Below are 19,365 nucleotides of genomic sequence, written 5' to 3' on the forward strand. Positions count from 1 at the left end.
CCCTTTGTTTCCTTCTCCTCCGCCCAGCAGCTCCCCCTCCCCCCTGCCGGCTCACATTACAACCTGACTACCTGTCCCTCACCTACAGACATCCCCTGCTTTCCCGTTCCCCACACACACAGCCCCTACTCCATCACACTTAGGACCAGTCCCCAGCCCTCGCCGTGTGGCTGGCCCGTCTCCCTACACTGGGCTGAGCCAGAACCTCAAGCCCAAACACTCACAACCTTTGGGAAACAGCAGCTCTAGCTGCCACCTGGCTGAATGGCGTGTCAGTGTCGGAAGCCACCAAGTGCTGCCTTGCGAGCTCAGGGACAGCTCACTTGATTTCAAAGCGCTTACAGGGAGATTGGAGCGGCCCCGTCCCACTGCACCCCGCTGGGAGTTCTTTTTCGGCTGCAGCCCATCTGGCAGCAGCAGGATCCTGAAATTCAAGGGGCGGACGCACCCCACATTCCGCAAGTAGAGGATTCATGGCAATGGGGCCTGCCTGCAGCAGGGGAAGTATCATGCCCCCACCCCTCCAATGACACAACAGGCAAGGGGTTTGGAGATCGGGTGAGCAGCCTGCTGAGCATCTGTCTGCTTCTTGGATCCCCCTGAGCCTCTTGGGCCTGGCAAAGCTGGCCAGCCTCATCTGCAGAGTCTCAGCACAGGCTGCTTCCCTTGTTCAGCCTGGGACTGGCACCAGAACCAGCCCAGTCAAGAGACTCCGTTCCAGAGGCCACATGGGGGCTGGGAGGACAAGGTCAGGGGGTCATTAACCAACCAGATCTCTCAACAGTCCAGTGATCAGGATCAGATTCGGTCTGACTCTGGATCCATCCTTATTTATCACCCACACACCCTGGCTCAATTACCTCTCCCCTCACAAAGCCCCCTAGCACAGACCCCCTCCCCTCCCTCCTGCCACTGCCGCAGTGGATGGAAGGCAGGCAAGGTGCAGGGTGGACTTTCCCTCACCAGGGAGTGCTGCTCCCTTACAAACAGGCCTACCTGTGCCCTCACCTCCCCGTCAATTACAGTCCCAGGTGATTCTCCATAGGACCCCCATGCGCCATTAGGCCTCTGGGTCCCTCCATGCCCATCACACCCACAAGCAGCAGCGCAGTGGCAAGCCAGTTCCGATGAGCCTGGAGGGCTGGAAAGACCTTGCTGTGCAGGACATGCTGCCCTGGCTCCTAGCCAGGCCCTGGGCCAGCGTCAGTCTGCCTGGCTGGCTCTCCAGACCCTGTGCTGAAGGATGGGGCAGGGGCTTTTCGTTCCCAGGACCTGACAGCTGCCCTGCTCGGCGCTCCAGGCGCCTTCATTCCAAACCTCCGAGTGCGTCCCCTAAGGGCCGGCCGTGCGTGGGGCAGGGATGCCCATGCCAGCCGGCCGCAGGACATGCTAGAGAGGACCCAGCGCCATCCAGAGGCGCAAGTCACATGAGGCCAGGCATGTGTCACAGTCAGCACCACACCAGCCCCCTCCAAAGCAGGGAGCAGATTAGGGAAAAGAGATCAGGGTGCACGTCGGGCTTAGCACTGGCCCCAGGAGGCAGAGCACCCCCTCCGGAGCCCCTCCTCTGCTCCCAGAAGGGCTGGGCAGGGGTGGCGGAGGCAGTCTTTACTCACACGGGATGGTGGTCCCATAGCGCGCCTGGTCCGACATGATGAGCTTGTTCTTGAGGCTGCGCCGCCCGACGCCCTGGGCCCCAATCAGCACCAGGGTTTTCCTGCGGAACGGGGGCATGCGGGCCACCTCCTCGTAGATCAGCAGCTCGTGCCGGTCAAACTCTGGGCAGGATGGAGAGGAGAAAACAGTCAGCGCCAGCTGGGGGACGGGGCAGCACGCAGTGGAAGGGGGAAGGATAATTTTGGGATTCGGGACAAGATCCAGACTAGGAGGCAGGAGGAGGAGGGGGATGCCCACCCAGGGCGTGGGCAGCCTGGGGCACTCACCTGCATTTTTCGTGGTCAGGTACATCATCCTCTTCTTCATCTTCCCGCTGAGGCTGCCGCACAGGGCACCTGCCAAGAGCAGAACGGACTCATTCAGCCGTGGGCAAGCCAAGCGGGAATAAGACGCTGCCACAGGCAACCCCAGTAGGGATCGGGGTGCTGGCCTGGCTGGAGATATTCCTCAGGGTGTGGGATGTCAGGGCAGTGCCACTGCAAACCCCTAGGACACAGCCAGGGTTTGTGGGAGCCCATCACCCCCTTGCGGGCACTGGCCACCAGGCTGGGTGCTGGCATGGCTTGAAATAGGGGCCGGGGGGGTTGGACAGCAGGGCTTCCCTGCTGTGCTTTGGGGATGGGGAGCAGGGCCCTGCATGCGCTGGGGCCGTCCTGGGGCATCCGTGGGTGCCTCCTACCGGATGTGGGGGGGACTTCGAGGTCGCGCTTCACAAACGCCTTCCGCTTCTCCTCCAGCAGCTGGCTCGGGATGAGGCCAGCGCTGCCGCCCTCCACGTGGCAGGCCTGAAACAGCACCCGGGCACGGTGAGCCAGCCAGAGTCCCCACAGCCACCACCTGTCATATGGGGGCCCCTTACGGCCCCCATCCCCAGAGCCCCACACCTGGGGCCCACCAGGGCCTCCACCCTCTGGAGCACCCCTGCCCTAGGGCCACTCACAGCGCCATTTTCAACCCCCTCCAAGGGCGACCCACAGTCCCATTACCACAGCCCCGCTCCCCCACCCTGGGGACACCCACAGCCCCCATCCCCAGACCCTTACCCCACAGCCGGCTGCTGTTGAGCTCCATGGCTGCCGTCAGCGCCATCCTTCGATCCCACCAGCAGTGACCATGGGATCCCCTCGTCAGCCCCTTCATACCTTGGGGGTGGGGAGTGTTCCATGTGGCATGACCCTCCCGCCTCGGTAACCCATCCCTCCCATCCAAGCCATCCCAGGCCTGGGTCATGCCAAGCCATGGGGGATTCGGGACCACCCAGCTGTCCTCACCTGCCACCAGTTGGGGTCATCCTGGTTGACGATCTGCAGCAGGTCCCCGGCCGTGAATTTTAACCCTGCCTCCTTGCAGGGGATGAGGTTATCGCTGGCCGGGTCGTAGTCAAAGTGGGACTTCACAAACACCTACGGGGAGAGCAGCGGGGTCAGCCCCAGGCAGGGAGAGCAGAGAGGCCAAGCTCTCTGGGAAATCCAGGCCCCGCTGGGCAGTGCCAAGCACCTGGAAATCCATTTCCCCGCTCTCTGGGCCGGGTTGGAGCCGGGCGCGGCTGTGACAACGGACCCTGCTTGTGAAAAGCCAGGGAAAGCGTGTGACAGAGACCGGCGGGTCTCAGAGTGTGGGTCGGCGCCCCGCTGTAATGGGGTCACCAGGGCTGCTGTTAAACTTGCTGGGGGCCCGGGGCTGAAGCCAACATCCAAGCCCCACCACCCAGGGCCGAAGCCATAGGCGCCGACCTCCCATCTGCCGGGTGGGTGCTCGTGCTCGACACCCCCTGCCCCTGGCCCCGCCTCTTCCCACCTCACCCCCATTCCACCCCTTCCCCACAAGTCCCCCCTTCCCCAGCCCCCACCTTTTTCCACCCCAGCCGCCCGCCCCACTCCACCTCCTTCCCCCAAGTTCCCGCCCCGCCCCGCCTCTTCTGCGCCTGCTCCCCTGAGCGCGCCATGTCCCTGCTCCTCCTCCTCCCTCCGGAAGTCCTAAGGGCAGCCAAACAGCTGTTAGGCAGCACGGGGGCAGGAAGCGCGTTGGAGGGAGGGCAGGGCTGCCCACAGAGATTCAGGGGCTGGGCAAGTAGGGGAGCTGCGGCCCTTGTACTCACCCAGGCGGCGGTCTGGGTCTTTGGCACATTTGGCGCCGGGGCCCCTCATGTCGTCACCACGTTTCGGCAGCACTGAATGGGTCCCCGCCGCCGAAATGCTCCGTAATTAAATTAATCGTCAAAGACTGGACTGCCGCCAGGCCAGGGCTCGTGGGGCCTCTGCAGGTGCTATGAGCAAATTGCCCCACTGCCTTCGCCCAGGCAGCCCTGGGAGAGGGAGAAAGGAGGCGGCAAGGCAAGGGGGAGCTTGGCTGCGGTGGATGCAGGCACCTGCTAATTTTTCCCTCCAGGTGCTCCAGCCTCAGAGCAACCCCATGGAGTTGGCACTATGGCTGCAGCCCTCAAGCTTTGGGGGCCCCCAAGGCAGGAGGCTCAGGCTCCAGTCCCCCTCCTGGGGTCTTGCAGTAATAATCGGTTGTCACGAGGGGTTGCGGTGCAATGAATTGAACCCCTGCCCAGCCCAAGGAACAGAGCTGGAGAGACACCACTGACTTAGACTCGATGAAACAGCCTCCGGCTCTCATCAGCGACTGGGTCACGGTTATGCATGGTACACAAGAGGCGCGAGGGACCAGAAATCAATGAACCAAAATCGGGGTGTCGGATTTAGGCTAACTGGTGGACCCAATAACGAGGGGATGAGATAGTCACCACCACTCACCTCTCTCATAAGAGATTGGTTTGCTGGCCAAGACTGATCAGGGCGTTGCTTTTCACGGCCTCTTTCTGAACAGCCCCACACTGCTACAAGCGTGCCAGACCTCTGAGCGCCTGACCAGGCCTCATGCTGGACCCGTTCTTCTCCGGTCAAGAGGTTGCAAGTGAAGTCGACACCACAGAGATAAGCTGCGTTTTCCAGCTTTGCTGTCCTTTCCTCTCTCCGTTTGTTTGTCTCAGCTTGTCTTCTGAGAAAGGGGAGCGGATTGTATCCAGCCCATCCCCGTCAACTTCTCCCATTGGCCGCGGACGGGACAGTCATCACCATCCTGAACACCAGCCAGGAGACTGTCCGACCCGGGGCCTTGGACTCTGGAAACTGCCCCCAGCTCAAGGGAACGCTGGAGGTTGTAACAACGAAACCCTGACTTCAAACCTTACTCTTCAAATGCTTCTTTTCTGTACCTTTACTAAAGGGGGCCCAGGGTTTCCAGTGGGGGGTTGCCCTGGGACTAGTCAGCTGACATCTCGGGACACCAAACCCTGACCCGACTCAGATGCTGTTTAATGTTGGGCAGTGACTGGGTTACAGAAACACCTTGGGCCCACAGAGTCCATCTAGTTAACTAGGACAGACCTCAGGGCAAAGCCTCCGTCAACTCCCCATGTGTGGGCCAAGGGTGCTTGATGGGGGGCACAGCCAGGACCCTCCATTGCTCCCCAGACTCTCAGCTATTGATAACAAAGAGTCTGAGTCTAGCTATTATGGCTGCAAAGAAAACCTTGGACGGGAGAGAGCCGAGCATAACTGATGCCTGAGCTTGCCCTGCCGGGAGCAGGGGCCGAGGGGGGGCCCCCACAGAGAGCAAATGTGAAGGGGGATCGGGGGAGCCCCATCAGGAGTAGGTGTGGAGGGGCAGCCATGGGTGAAGAGAGTGGCTGGGGGGGCCCCTGCTTGGATTAGGGGTGAGGGGGGCCGAGGGAGCCTCTCTGGGATCAGGAGTGAAGGGGGGAACCCCACAGGGAGCAAATGTGAAGGGGGACTGGGGAAGCCCCATCAGGAGTAGGAGCGAGGGTGTGGCTGGGGGGGCCCTGCCTTGATCAGGGGTGAAGGGGGGGCCCCACAGGGAGATGTGAATGGGGACCAGGGGAGTCCCATTGGGAGTAGGGGTGGAGGGGCGGGTATGGGTGAGCCCCACATGGAGATGGGGTGGAGGGAGTGGCTGGGGGGGGTCCACTGGGATCAGGGGTCAAGCGGTGGCTGTGGGAGCCCCGCCAGATCAGGGGTGAAAGGGAGCCCCACAGGGAGATGTGGAGGGGGACCGGGGGAGTCCCGTTGGGAGTAGGGGTGGAGGTGGTGGTTGGGCTGGCCCTGCCTGGAGCAGGGCTGGAGGGGGTGGCTGCGGGGGGCCCTGCTGGAGTGGGGAGGGGCTGGGGAAGATGCGGGGGGAACTCTGCCTGCTCCCCGCTCTGAGGTAACAAGCCGAGACAAGCTCCAAATAGCACATGGAGACACAGGGGCCAGAGCTCATCCCATCTCCTGCTCGCCCTTTGCTGCCAGGCACCTTACAGTGCCCAGGCCCCACGGCGCATGATACTGAGGGAGCAGATGCCAGGGCCGGCTGACAAGCCCCGCTTTGTCCTCAGCCGGGGGCGAAGGGGAGGAGGGGAGAAACGTGTCCAGAGAGTCAAAGGCAGGTGTCATGTGCTCCTGTCTGCATCGAGCAGCTCTGCCCTCATGCCCTCCACCCCAGCTCCATTCCTGCCAGGCATCGGCTGGCAGGGGCCAGGCGAACAGGCTGGAGCAGGGTCGGGCAGGCACTGCGGGGACAATGTCTTGGATACAGGCTAGAAGGGAAGATGAGCTGCCCGGAGGAACAGGCCCTGATGCCCCTAAATTTCTCCCCCCCACATATTGTGCCTACCCCAGCCAACCCCAAATTCAACCCCTTGCTGTGCCCGCTCTGCCCACCCCTTAAATGTATTGCCCCCCCCCATGCCTTCCTCAGCAACCCCTTAAATTCCTCCCCTGCTGTGTCGATAACAGCTGGGCTCTATTCCCAGGCCTGCCATCGACTTCTGGTGTGACTCTGAGCAAGTCTCATACACACATGCATGTGCCTCAGTTTCCCCCACCTGGAGAGCACTTCCTGCGGCCACCACCTAGGTAAGGCCAGGCAGCCTGTGCAATAGGAGCAGGGGGTGCTCAGCACCTCTGAAGCCCTTTCAGTGACACGTTGGGTCCAGCCCTGCCCAGACATATGCCACCCGGTTCCAGGGGCAGCCCCGGGCCGGGTGCAGAGCCGGGGTCATGGAGCAGAGCTGGCTGCAGTTCCTGACACTGGGGCTGGAGCTGGCCCAGTGCAAAGCCCACAGTATCACAGTGGGCGTGAATCAGGGCTGAGCAGGGCCACACCTTTCCCACCCAGCCCACTGAGTCTCTCAGGGGACGTCTACCCTGCAGCCGGAGTGTCATCCCCAGCTTCGGCAGATATCCCCACACTGGCATTGAGAGAGCTGGTGGGCTGGAAATAGCAGCATGGCTGCAGCCAGCGCAACTGCGAGAGGGGCCAGCCCTCTGCATACGTACCTAGGAACTCGGGTGGGACTGTACTCCGGGCACCTAACCTGTCCTGCTACCTGCCCTGCCACGGCTACGCAACTAATTCCAGCCCGCCAGCTCGAGCCAAGCGAGTGCAGGTAAATCTGCCTGAGCTGGGGATCGCCTCTCCCAGCTGCTGGGTAGACGGACCCTCAGCAACTGCTCCGGTCTACCCCTGCCAGGGCTGCAACGCTCCCCCTGGAATCTTTGAGAGTCAAGTTGGCTTTTTTCGGGTTCATGCATCAACAGCAGCGATTATTAAAATAGCAACTATCCATGACCAGGCTCCTAGGCACAATGGTAATACAAATCATTAATAATAATAATCCAGCTTGACTCCCACATCCCAGGGAATGTTTGCAGGGCGGGGGGGCAGGGAGGATGCTTTATTTGTAAATAGACATGCTGCCCCTTAGAAGCCCTTCGCAGAGCAGAATCACACTTCAAGTAACCCTTGACAGATACCCCTGCATTAATCATCTGCAGGGGCCCAACCTGCCACCTCTGGATCTAAAAAACACGCGTCTCTGCAGCTTCAGCTAAAGCACCAGCTGTGGTACCTTGGACCCAGGCATCGACTCCACCCTCTAAATCTAGTCCAGCTACCAAAAGGGAGAAAAAGTCACATTTGGCCAGCTTGACTCGTCAACCACAATGGGTAAAAAAAAAATTTTTTTTTAAACAAAAGCCAAGATCCTCACATAATCCCCTGACTCCAGGAGCTGGAGCTTTGAGAAAAAACACCAAATATAACAGCTGGAAACACTGTTGCTGATCTCAGCTGGGATCCCTAAGTGCTGCTGTCAGAGAAATAATATTTCTGAGTCGTGTGTGTAGCCCAAAAACCCAGCAGGTATGCAATGGGCACCTCAATGCCAACGAATGCTCATCTTGGTGCAGCAGAGAACTCGAGCTCAGCTCCACAGTTGGCTACCAGTGTCAGCCACAAGCCTCTGCCTGGCTATGTTTCATGCACTTCCCTCCCCGTTTCTATTTACTGGACATCCCTTCTAATATTTATTGCTGAGAGATAATCCTCTTTCATTCCACAAAGGGGATGCTTATCCATTCCTTTTCCCCCACCTTTCAGCCAGCAACTGCCATACCAGCCCATCAGAAGTGCCCTCTTTCTCTCCACACACCTGTCCACCCACTAACTTTCTGTATATCTATTTTGTTAAGATTTTGGTTGCACTTTTCCCCTCACCTTCTTATCTATGCATTCCCTGTCTGTGGCACCACAAAGTCACGGGACCTCCTGGTCAACCTCCTCCTGGGTCCTGGCTAAAATGGCGATCTATAAACCAGGGAGAAGAGGCTGGCTGACAGGGTCTTCTGTGACTGTCTGCGGGACCCATTTCTGATCCTCCATCCGCTCATGTATCCGGGCAGAGTTCCTCTGGGCGGCGTCGGCTGGCTCCCTTGATGCCTTCGAGGAGCAGCGGGCACCGTCCAGGGTTCTCTGCTCCGTGTCCCCATCAGGTTCCCTTTTTTTGACCCTTTGATCTCACTCCCGCCCCTGTTATCTCATTAGTTGTCCCCGAGAATTATCTGGTTTCCAGGCCCTGTGGCTCCGCCCCTTAGGCTGGGGGAAGGGTCCTTTAGCAGTAGGCGGGACTTCCTGGTTCCCAATAGGCACTTCCTGTCTGTCTGTCTGAGCTTTTATCACAACCCCAGTCCCTGCAGTGTTCCCAGCACCTCCCAGATCCAGCAGCCCGGCCCATACTGAGAAAATGGGGGGTTAGCGCCTCCGGGAGCTCAACAGTGTTAACTGTTAAATCGAACCAGTGCAGAGAGGGGTTTAAAACTCATCTTGGCTGGTCATGGTTAACCCAAAGAGCTTGTCCACACTGGGAAAAGTGGGGGGGCTTGCTAATATGCTGCACTTTGTCATGGGATGGTAAAACCAACAGAGCCTACCCCGAAGTCACCCCCTAGCCTACGCTGATGCGAGGAGATTTTCTGTTCACCTCTCTGAACATTAGCTGTGCGGAGAGAACCACTCTGTGTTTTGTCTACACTAGGGCTTTCTGCCAGCACAATGGTACGGGTCAGGAATCACACCTCTTCCCGCCTCTGAGCGACACAGCTATGCCAGCAGAAGCCTGAAGTGTAGACAGGGCCCTGGTGCTGAGTGAAGGCAACTGTAGTTTGAACAGGTGTGAGCTGGCCTTGGTCAGTGGTTCTCACTGTAGTCCGTGGGGTTTGATCCCAGCACCAGCCAACACCCGCCCCGGGCCCTGTGGCTGTCACATGGGCAGAGCCCCCAGCCCACCTTGGCAGGAGCATGGCCAGGAAGGGAGGGGTTTTCAGAGCTGCGGAGACAAGGAAATTCTCCTGGGGGTGTGGGGAGAGCTGGGGGATTAGAGAGGTAAACACGCACCCCACCCTCGCCACTGATGGGATTATCTGCCACCAAATCCAGCACAGACAAACGGGGGACGGCAACAACCAGCAAGGAAACACACACGCGCCTTCATATATACTCCACAGCTACACACAAAACCTCATATAGGCCTGCATATTACACTCACATACACACCTTCATATATACTACACAGCTACACACACAGGCCTGCGTATCACACACACACACATACACACAGAGCCCACACAGCTGCACACATGGCCCCCTATATATACACAGATACACACACACACGCACCTGCATATGTACTACACAACTACACACATGCACACACACAGGCCCACATCTACACTACACACACAGGCCTATCTATATACCACACACACACACACCTGCACATGTATCGTCATCTCCCTGTTACACATGGTGAAACTGAGGCACACAGTGGGGGAGGGGCTGTCCCAGGTCACATAGCTAGTGTGTACCTAGACTTGTGAGCCAACAGGCAAACACACGTGCCAGGGGGAGCACACCCCAAACACACTAGCAATCACACCCTTGCACACCTATCCACCCCACCTCCTGGAGGCAGAGACAAGCCCACAGCACCTGAGGGGCCTGGGATGGAGGGAGCAGGTGATGGGAAGTCTTGGCTCAGACAGGCCAGTACACTGAGGTGTCACCGAGCACCCCCATTCCCTGAAAGAGAGCCCAGCCGCCACCCCAAAAAGAATCCAGATGGCTGTTGGACCCTTCCCTGGGTTTATTCAGAGGCTCCTGCAGCCAGGGAAGGCAGGAGAGGCCGGTGCCAGGGCCACACTCGGTTCAGCTCTATTATGCCGCTGAGCACATTTGAGCTGACAGCTGCTTATTAAATTCTTCCAGTTCCCTGTCCAAGGCATCCCCACAGTGGCCTTCTGGCGGAACACTCCCCGACTGGGGGCAGACCGGGGTGAGGAGGGTAAGCACATGGAGATTCATAATGAGGTGCAGCAGCACATGTTTCTCAGCCACCTGAGGAGGGGTAATAACAGGGGATGCCACGCATATGCCCCATGTACCCAGGGGTGGTATAAAGAGGGGGTGCAATGTTCATATACCTGAAGGGTGGTATAAAGAGGGGGTACAATGCATAAACCCCTGTGACAGACTGCACCCCATGTTCACCCCTTTCCTAGGACTATGCTAAATGTTGTATGAAGTATACTTTGTCATTCGAAAACTCATAATCCGCTGAACATTATTGTGCTGGTAAACTGTGTGAATCAACATTGCCGGCAAAGTTATAAGATTCTACATTACTCTGACATGCTCTAAGTTAAAGAAAAGCAGACCCAGATCAGTTTTTCAGAGACAAAGGCCCCTTGCTATTATCTACTCAAGCAGCCATTCTCCAGCGAGGTGGAGAGGTAAACAAGAAATTCACATTCAGTCATAGGGACGGTTCAAACATCACGTCCACAACAGACTGCACGTCACCGTGAGTCAGCCAGGATGTTTCTAGCACATGAAATTGAATTATAGAAAAGGAAGGAAAACACCTGACTTCATTCCTCTTCTTACCATCTCTCTGCTGATGCCATCAAGGAATATGCTGAACTAAGTGGGCAGAGTCCCGCCAGCACAGGCTCCTGTAAGCATTGGGTGAGAAAAACCCTTTTGCTTTTAAGCTCATTTCACTTGCTAAGCTTAGACGTTAGGTGGCATTGTTCTCTCTTTCTTTTGCTTTGTAATCGATTCTGACTTTTAAGCCTCGTGACTTGCAATCACTTAAAATCTTTCTTTCTATAGTTAATTGATTCGTTTCACTGTTTTATCGAAACCAGCGTCTTTGGGGGACGATAACAAGATGTGTGGATATCGTTTTCCTTTTTGACAAAATGACGGACTTTATCTGAGCTTGTTCTGCACAGCGAGCAGACCGGGCAGTAGAGAACGCACATTTCTAAGGGCAAGGCTGGGGCTGGGACTCTGCTAGTGTTCTGCAGTGTAATGCATGCGTGGCTGGCTGATAGCACTCTGTACTGTTTAGCAGGGAGCGGGTCACACACTGGGGGCCGTGTGGTCATGGGTCAGGAGTGGCTGCTCACCAGCCAAGCAGCGTAAAAGGCATCACACTTCGGAGAACCACTATTCTGCAGCCCAGATCGCACCCTGGGGAACGTCAGACCCTCACATACCCGAGCGGGGGGCCCTACCTGCCGGGGCGGGGGAGGCTCCTGGTAACTGGGCAGGATCTTGAGGACCACGCTGCCGGTGGCGTTCTTCAGCATCTCCTGCAGCACCTTGGGGTCGTTGCCCACTTCCTTGCCGTTCACCTCCTTGATGACGTCACCCACGTGAAGCAGGCCCTGCTGGTCGATCATGCCGCCGTGCAGGATGCGGGCGACCACCAGCTCGCCCCGCTCCACCCGGAAGGTCACGCCCTGCGGGCAGAGGGGGGACACGCACCTCAGCGCCTGGCCCTGTGATGGCCAGGCCCCTGGGGAATCATGGGGTGCCCTGGGGCCTCAGCTGGGCCCATCGCTGCACCCCACTGCCCCATCGCCTCCCTGTAACAACCAGCCCAGCCCCCCGGCCAGCTGTGTCCGATGGGAGGCTGTGAAAGAGGGCGAGGGGAAGAGGGGAGTGAGGAAGAGGGAGAGGAGGAGGAGAAAACAGAAGAAGAGAGGGGGAGGGGAAGAGAGGGCTGAGCTAGATGAGGAGGGAGTGGGAAGGAGGGTGATGAGTGGAGGACAAACCTATTCATCTGTTGCCCCATAACCAGACAAGACTGGGGGGCAGAAGGAGGATGGACCCCCGGGCCCTGGGGTAGGCAAGGACTCTGAGTGACAGTGGAGCTTCTGGGAAGGGACCTTCCATCCCCACACCCCCCATCCTCACACCTCCTCCCCTCAGACTCAGCCTCCCCACACATCTCCTCCCCTCACACTCACACACCCACACACAACCCTATCTTCATACCTCCTCCCCTCACACTCACACACCCACACCCTATCCTCACACTCACAGCCCCCACCCAGCTTTCCCCACACATCTCCTCCCCTCACACTCACACACCCCATGCTCCCACATATCCCATCCCTCCACTCGCACATCTCCTCCCCTCACACACGCAGCCCAACACCTCCATCCCCACACAATCCCTCCCCCATACACACACCCATCCTCACACACCTCCTCCCCCTCACTCCCATCTCTACCCCCTCGTTTCTCCTGCACAGACACACACACCCTCTTCCACACACGCACACATTCACACCCCTGCAGCCTCCCCCCACACACACACACACACCCTCCACTTCCCCTCCCTGCAGCGATGCTGAGCTCCGGCGCCTCGCCAAGCATGGGACAGACCGATTAATAGAGCGGCACTGATGCCCTGCTGGGCGTGGGGAAGCCTGGATGGCAGCCAGCGCTGTGGGGGAAGGGGCTGCGGCTGGACCCCGGAGGGACCTCCCCAGCCTGCTGTACAGACAGAGCTGGGGGGAACGGGGTACTAGAGAGCTGGCAATGATCAGGACCAGCCTTCCCATGGGACGTGCACGCCCCTGCCAGGCTCCCCGTGGGCACCCGGCTGGCTGACGGGAGCCCCCACCCCAGGCTCACCAGGTGCTCTGCGGCCGTCTTGCGGATCCCCACCATGCGCACGGCATCCGGCGGCACCGGCTGGTTGTTGAACATCGGGTCTAGGAGGGGGCTGGGTGGGGGCGTCTCGTAGCTCTTGGAGGCCACCGAGTCGTGGGTTTCTAGGAGAGACTGAGACCCCAGCGCGAGGTGGGGAAAGGGAGGGATGTTAGCAGGGGAGAAGGGGCTTTCTCCACTGCAAACAGAGCGCAGAAGGAAACAGATTGGATCTCTCCCGGAGCCCAACCCACACAGCACAGACCAGCTCCCAGCCTGTGTGATAAAGACCAGATCCCAGCCTGCGTAGCACAGACCAGATCCGAGCTGGATGCAAGCCTCTGTGGCACAGACCAGATCCCAGCTGGATCCAAGCCTCCGTGGCACAGACCAGACCCCAGCCAGCTCCCAGCCTGTGTGGCACAGACCAGATCCCAGATGGATCCAAGCCCACACAACACAGACCAGATCCCAGCCAGACCCCAGGCTGCATGGCACAGACCAGATCCCTGACAGATCTCAGCCAAACTCTAGCTGATGAGGCTGGAACCAGCTCCCTGACAGATCTGATCTCCACCCTGTGGCTGCTTTGCTCCCACTGTCTGTGCTGTTCGCTCCCCACCTTCTCTGTGTATCCAGCTGCGGCCTAGTGTCTAAATCCCAGACCGGGAGCTCCCAGGGGCAGGGGCAGGGGCAGGGGCTGGTTCTGGGGAGCTATTTGCCCAATTGGCCCCTGAGCCCAGGAGCGGGTCCCGTCGCACTACCACCTTCCAGAGGATAAAGCACTGAAAGCAACATCGTCTGGACTCTGGCATGACCCAGATCCCAACTAGAGCCCCTCCCCCACCCAACCCTGTACACAGCCAGAGCAGCGTGACTCTGACCAGCCCCCACCCCCCAGGTCCTAGCCGGACCCCCTGCCCACACATGCAGCAGAGGGCGTGACCTGACCAGCTCCCCACCCCCCACCCCCCAGCCAGCCGATCCCCGCCACAAACCCACAGCCAGAGGGGCATAACCCTGACCAGCCCCCACCCGCACATCCAGCCGGACCCCCACACACACCACACACAGCCAGAGGGGCGTGACCTGCCCAGCCCCCCCCGAGCCCCAGATCCAGCACAGACCCCACCACACACACACAGCCAGAGGGGTGACCTGGCCAGCTCCCCCCACCCCCAGATCCCAGTCAGACCCCCACCACACCACCCACAGCCAGAGGGGTGGACCCTGGCCAGCCCCCCGCCCCCAGTCCCAGCCAGACCCCCTGACTCCCCACATACAAGCAGCCAGAGGGGGTGAACCCGGCCAGCCCCCCTGCCCCCAGATCCCAGCCAGACCCCCTTACTCCCACACACAAGCAGCCAGAGGGGGGTGACCCTGGCCCAGCCCCCTGCCTCCCAGATCCCAGCCAGACCCCCCTGACCCCACACACACACGCAGCCAGAGGGGTGACCCTGGCCAGCTCCCCACCCCCCACAGACCCAGCCAGACCCCACCACACACACACAGCAGAGGGGGTACCCTGGCCCCCCCGCCCCCAGATCCCAGCCAGACCCCCCTGACTCCCCACAACACAAGCAAAGCAAAGGGGTGACCCTGGCCAGCCCCCCCTGCCTCCCAGATCCACCAGACCCCCCACACACACACACAGCCAAAGGGCGGTGACCCGGCAGCTCCCCCGCCCCCCAGATTTCATTCAGACCCCACCACCACAGCCAAACACCCAGAGGGGGGGTGACCTGACAGCCACTCACCCCCCCCGCAGATCCCCCAGACCCTCAGACCCCACCACACACACAGCAGCCAGAGGGGGTGACCTCGGCCAGCCCCCCGCCCCCCAGATCCCAGCCAGACCCCCCGGGACTCCCCACACACAAGCAGCCAGAGGGGGTGACCCTGGCCACCCCCGCCCCAGATCCCAGCCAGACCCCCTGACCCCACAGCACACAGCAGCCAGAGGGAACTCAGCGCCGCGCAGCACCTGGAGTGGGGCTCCTGCAGATGCGGGCCAGCTCGGCGGCCGCGCTGTGCTCCCAGAGACGTGGGCGATGTCTGCAGGATCTCCTGCACCAGCTCCACGTTATGTCCCCTCACGGCCTCCAGCTTGGTCTCCTCAGGCGCTCGGAGCCTCGGGGGAACGAGAGAAGCACAAACAAACCCCCATGCACCCGGCGCCGCCTGCAGCCCCCGGCCGGCGAGATCGCGACGCCAAGCCCTGCGCAGAAAGAGGAGACGGGGGGGGGGGGGGGGGGTGGAGGCCGAACCAGCCCCCCTGCCCTGCCCTGCCTGCCTGGACAACAGACGTCCGATCACATGGTGCCAATACCCAGCATCTGCTCCCAGGCAACAACAGGATGGGGGGCAAGGGGCCCGTCCGGCTGCGCGTAGGGGCCCGTCTGCGAGGCCAGCCCACCCAGCCCAGCAAAAGGGGGCGGGGGGGGCGGAATCCGCAGAGACTCAGCCAGGCCAGCTGTCACAGCAGCTGATCGGAGTCTCCTGTATCTTGCATGCACCACCCTCCCCCCGTATTCCTCTCGCGCTAAGTGCTGGGCATGTGCGCACCACACACACCACACACGAGTGCTGGCATGCACACGTACACACACACACATAACACACACAGTGCTGGGTATCACACCACACACAGGCGGCACACACATACACACAAGCACACACACAGTACACACACACAGTGCTCGGTATGCACACACACACACAACATCACACAGTGCTGGTATGCACACACACACACAGGCTGCATGCAACACATACACACACACAGTGTTGTATGCACACACACACACACAGTGCTGGCATGCACATACACAACACACACACCAGTGCTGGTAGGCACACAAACACACACACACGCATACATCACACCAGTGTTGGTAGCACAACACACACACAGTGCTGGCGATGCCACACATAATACACAACATACACACACACCAGTGCTGGTATGCACACACAAAATCACAACCACACAACCGCAATAAGCTGGCATGCCTACACTCAACACACACACACACACACACATGCTGGTATGGCACGAACACACACACAAACCACACCACGTCGCTGGCGCACACGTTACAACACACAGACACATACACACACACAGTGCTGGTATGCACACAATGCCAGACACACCAATAGTGCTGGCATGCACACGCAGATACTCTCCACATCGAAGCATACTACATCACAAGAAGTTCCTGGATATAAGCACAACATCACCATGCAACAACGTCATCGGTTGGTATGCACACACAACACATTCACATTAATGCGACACACAACGTGCTTGTAGCACACAACCAAGGTAACTGTATGCGCGCGCAGACACACACACCCATGACACACCACACAGCCATCTCCAGTGCTGCACACGTGGACACACACACACACAACGAACACACACAAGAGTGCTGGTAATGCACACCACACCACATGCTGGCAATGCACGACGTACACACACAGACACACACACACGAGTGTTCGGTATAGCGCGCACGACCAGCCCACACACATCACACACACACACCATCACACAAAGCCATCATCCAGGCTGGCACACCGTGGACACACACACACACACACAACCATGCATCCAGGCTGCGCACACGTGACACACACACCACACACACAGAGTTGCTGTATGCGCACACACACACACACAAGCAGCAGCCAGCTGGCACATGCTGACACACACACACACACACGAGAGTGCTGGTATGCACACACACACACACAGCCAGCAGTCAGGCCTGGCACACGTTGGACACACAACACACACACACACAGAGTGGTAGCACAGCACACACACACACAAGCCACGATCCAGCTGGCACATTGCTGACACACACACACACACACAGAAGTGCTGGTATGCACACAACACACAAGCCAGATCGCAGGCGGCCACACGTGGACACACACACACACACACACACACGCCAGCATCCAGGCAGGTATACACACCTCCTCCAGCCACTACTCCTGCGGGAGAGGCAGGGGGTGGTCTGGGCAGAGAAGTGGTGAAAGAAGAGTGGGGGCGTTTCTAGGGAGCAGAAATCTCCCTCTCCTGAGTGCGCCCAACCCCTTGGCGTGTGCCTCCAGCACTGCATCGCCAGCCCCCCTGCCATGCTCGGCACCCAGCCCCCAGCGCAACCCCGGCAGCCCAAGCCTGGGAGCAGCCCAGCAATCCAGCCCATCTTTAGCCTGCTTGAATGGGTGCCTGTCCTCTCCCGCTCTGTTGGTGCCAGTGACGGGGGCTGGCAGGGTGGGAGGTTGCTGCCTGGGCACCCAGGGGAGCGATGCACAGATGGATACTAAAAATAATATTGTCACACACAGACTCACACCCACACACTGGAGCCAGCACACAGGCGGGCACCCGTCTGTGTACACACACATGCACGCACACACACACACAGGTGCGAGTGCACACCCACCCACCCACGTAACTAGTGTGCACCAAAGTGTAACCAGTCAGCGCGCACACACACACACCTCCTAGCAGAGTCTCCCAACCACCTCCTCCCAGTTACAAAGGCGTCACCCCCACACAATCAACTCGTATGCTGACACGCCACACGTTCACACACGCGTTGCACACGCATCCACGCTCATGACCCCCGGCTCTAGACCTGTGCACTTTGGAGCTGGATGAGATTGGCCAAGGGGCCTAGGGGAGCCCAGCTGCAGTCCAAGGACACAGGAGATGGTGACCCTCTATACCAGTGCAGGGGAGATATCACTACAGCTGGGGCCAGGCGAGACATCAGCTGCTCCCGTATTCCCAGGCACACCCATCAGAGCCTGCCTGGTAGCAGCTACCCCAGCCCACCCATGGAAATGGGGGTGCCAGGCAGGGAATACCAAGGAGAGCCAGGGACAACTTTGTAACACAGGCGCCTGCAGCAGGAAGGTTGGGGACAGGGGACGCTGCACTTGATCCGGAAAAGCAGGTTCAAACTCAGCCGCCGCCCCTTCCCCGGCCGCCCCGTGCAACTGTACCTTAGCCAAGGATCTTACTATTGGACTCTCCATGATGCCTCGGAGGAAGATGAGATCCAGGTCAGCCGCCCCGGTGGAGTTGGGCAGGTCACTCAGGTTGTCCAGGACCTGCTGCATGGCTGGGGGAAGAAAGGGGGGTGGGCGGAGAAGAGGCAGGGTGAAGCAAGAGAATCCCAGCACAAGAGGGGCAGAGACGGAGGGAGGAGGAGAAGAAAAAGGGGCCGGGTGACCTCTGTTGCCCCTGACCCGATCCCATCACATAAACTCCCTCAGGGTCCGCTCTTCCTCCAGCCCACAGAATCCATCCCTGCGGACGAGATTAGGGATGGATCCTCCCCTACCCCTGCCTCTGCCAGCGCACAAAGTTGACCCAGACCCTACCAGCAGGATTCACTCACCAACAGCCTGGCACACTCCATCCCAAGCTGCAACCATCTTTAGAGAAGAATCAGCCACGTAGCTGCCCAGAATCAGCTGCTGGGGCAGGGTGCTGGCAAACGGACGGGGGATGGGGAGGTCTCAGTGGCAGCCCCCCACACACACTCCCTCTTTCCCCCACCCTGGGTCCCTGTCCTTCTGAGACACCATCGGGCCAATAAGGAGTATGTCATTTCAGGCCAGAAAGGATCATTAGCTCATCTTGTCCAACCTCCTGTAAGGTACAGGCCATTGTCACCCAGATAGATGCCCTGAGCCCAATGACTTGAGTTCCACTTTAGCCAGCCCTCAGCAGACTAAACTGTTGTGTGCCCCAGGCACAGAACGGGAGAGACCACGGGGTCACCGGAGCCTGAGCCCCCTGCAACCGCAGGGAATTGACTAGGTGAGAGACGCCCAGATGAACCTAGCAAGTGATCCACTCCCCAATCTGAAGGCAAAAAACTCCAAGGTCCCAGCCAACCTGCCCGAGGTGAAAATTCCTTCCTGACCCCAAATTTGGCAATCAGTGTGACCCCGAGACCGGTCAGAGTAAAGTCATTCTGCTTTGGGACCCCTGGGAGAAAGGCCACTTCCTAACCCCCTAAAACGCGGCCACTTCATCACCACTGCCCCCTGCCCTGCCCCCTCTCTAGGCAAATGGCTGATCACCCAGTCAGCCATGAGATCCCCCACTCTTCCACCACCACTCCAGCTGGTAACTGGCGATGGTGCATTTTCCCCTTAAAGAAACAAATACCCAAGAATGTCCCAGCACCACCCAGGAGGGCGGGAGGCGGATGTGGCTGTAGGAATGGGTTAGGGTGGAGACTCCGGATGGGAAGGGCGAACAAGCCGCAGGCTCTGCCATCTGCAACTCAGCGGCCTCCTGCCCTG

The 19,365-nt window shown here is 59.3% G+C and overlaps 3 protein-coding genes across 4 annotated transcripts in view; 1 reads left to right on the forward strand and 2 right to left on the reverse strand.

Annotated features, from left to right (window-relative positions):
* TMEM101 (transmembrane protein 101) overlaps positions 1-19,365 on the reverse strand; it is a 134,558-nt gene that overhangs the window by 16,544 nt on the left and 98,649 nt on the right. The window contains exon 4 of one of the 2 annotated variants that reach the window (XR_012654668.1): positions 12,686-12,703. The exons of the other annotated variant lie outside the window; for it this stretch is intronic. The gene's annotated coding sequence lies outside the window, so the exon portion shown is untranslated. Of the gene's footprint in view, positions 1-12,685; positions 12,704-19,365 lie in introns of those variants that run through there. 2 annotated transcript variants of the gene reach the window in all.
* MPP2 (MAGUK p55 scaffold protein 2) overlaps positions 1-19,365 on the reverse strand; it is a 35,603-nt gene that overhangs the window by 10,949 nt on the left and 5,289 nt on the right. Inside the window, exons 2-9 of the mRNA XM_032791515.2 lie at positions 18,052-18,170; positions 15,016-15,141; positions 13,012-13,167; positions 11,601-11,828; positions 2,949-3,080; positions 2,357-2,462; positions 1,944-2,012; positions 1,617-1,778 (exon numbers count right to left, since the gene is read on the reverse strand). Of these exons, the coding sequence (XP_032647406.1) occupies positions 1,617-1,778; positions 1,944-2,012; positions 2,357-2,462; positions 2,949-3,080; positions 11,601-11,828; positions 13,012-13,167; positions 15,016-15,141; positions 18,052-18,170 (1,098 nt within the window). The remainder of the gene's footprint in view (positions 1-1,616; positions 1,779-1,943; positions 2,013-2,356; positions 2,463-2,948; positions 3,081-11,600; positions 11,829-13,011; positions 13,168-15,015; positions 15,142-18,051; positions 18,171-19,365) is intronic.
* Positions 17,460-19,365, forward strand: part of G6PC3 (glucose-6-phosphatase catalytic subunit 3) — a 147,534-nt gene continuing 145,628 nt past the window's right edge. Inside the window, exon 1 of the mRNA XM_075059619.1 lies at positions 17,460-17,468. The gene's annotated coding sequence lies outside the window, so the exon portion shown is untranslated. The remainder of the gene's footprint in view (positions 17,469-19,365) is intronic.

This window comes from Chelonoidis abingdonii, chromosome 21 (genome assembly GCF_003597395.2).
Source record: "Chelonoidis abingdonii isolate Lonesome George chromosome 21, CheloAbing_2.0, whole genome shotgun sequence".
NCBI lineage: Eukaryota > Metazoa > Chordata > Testudines > Testudinidae > Chelonoidis > Chelonoidis abingdonii.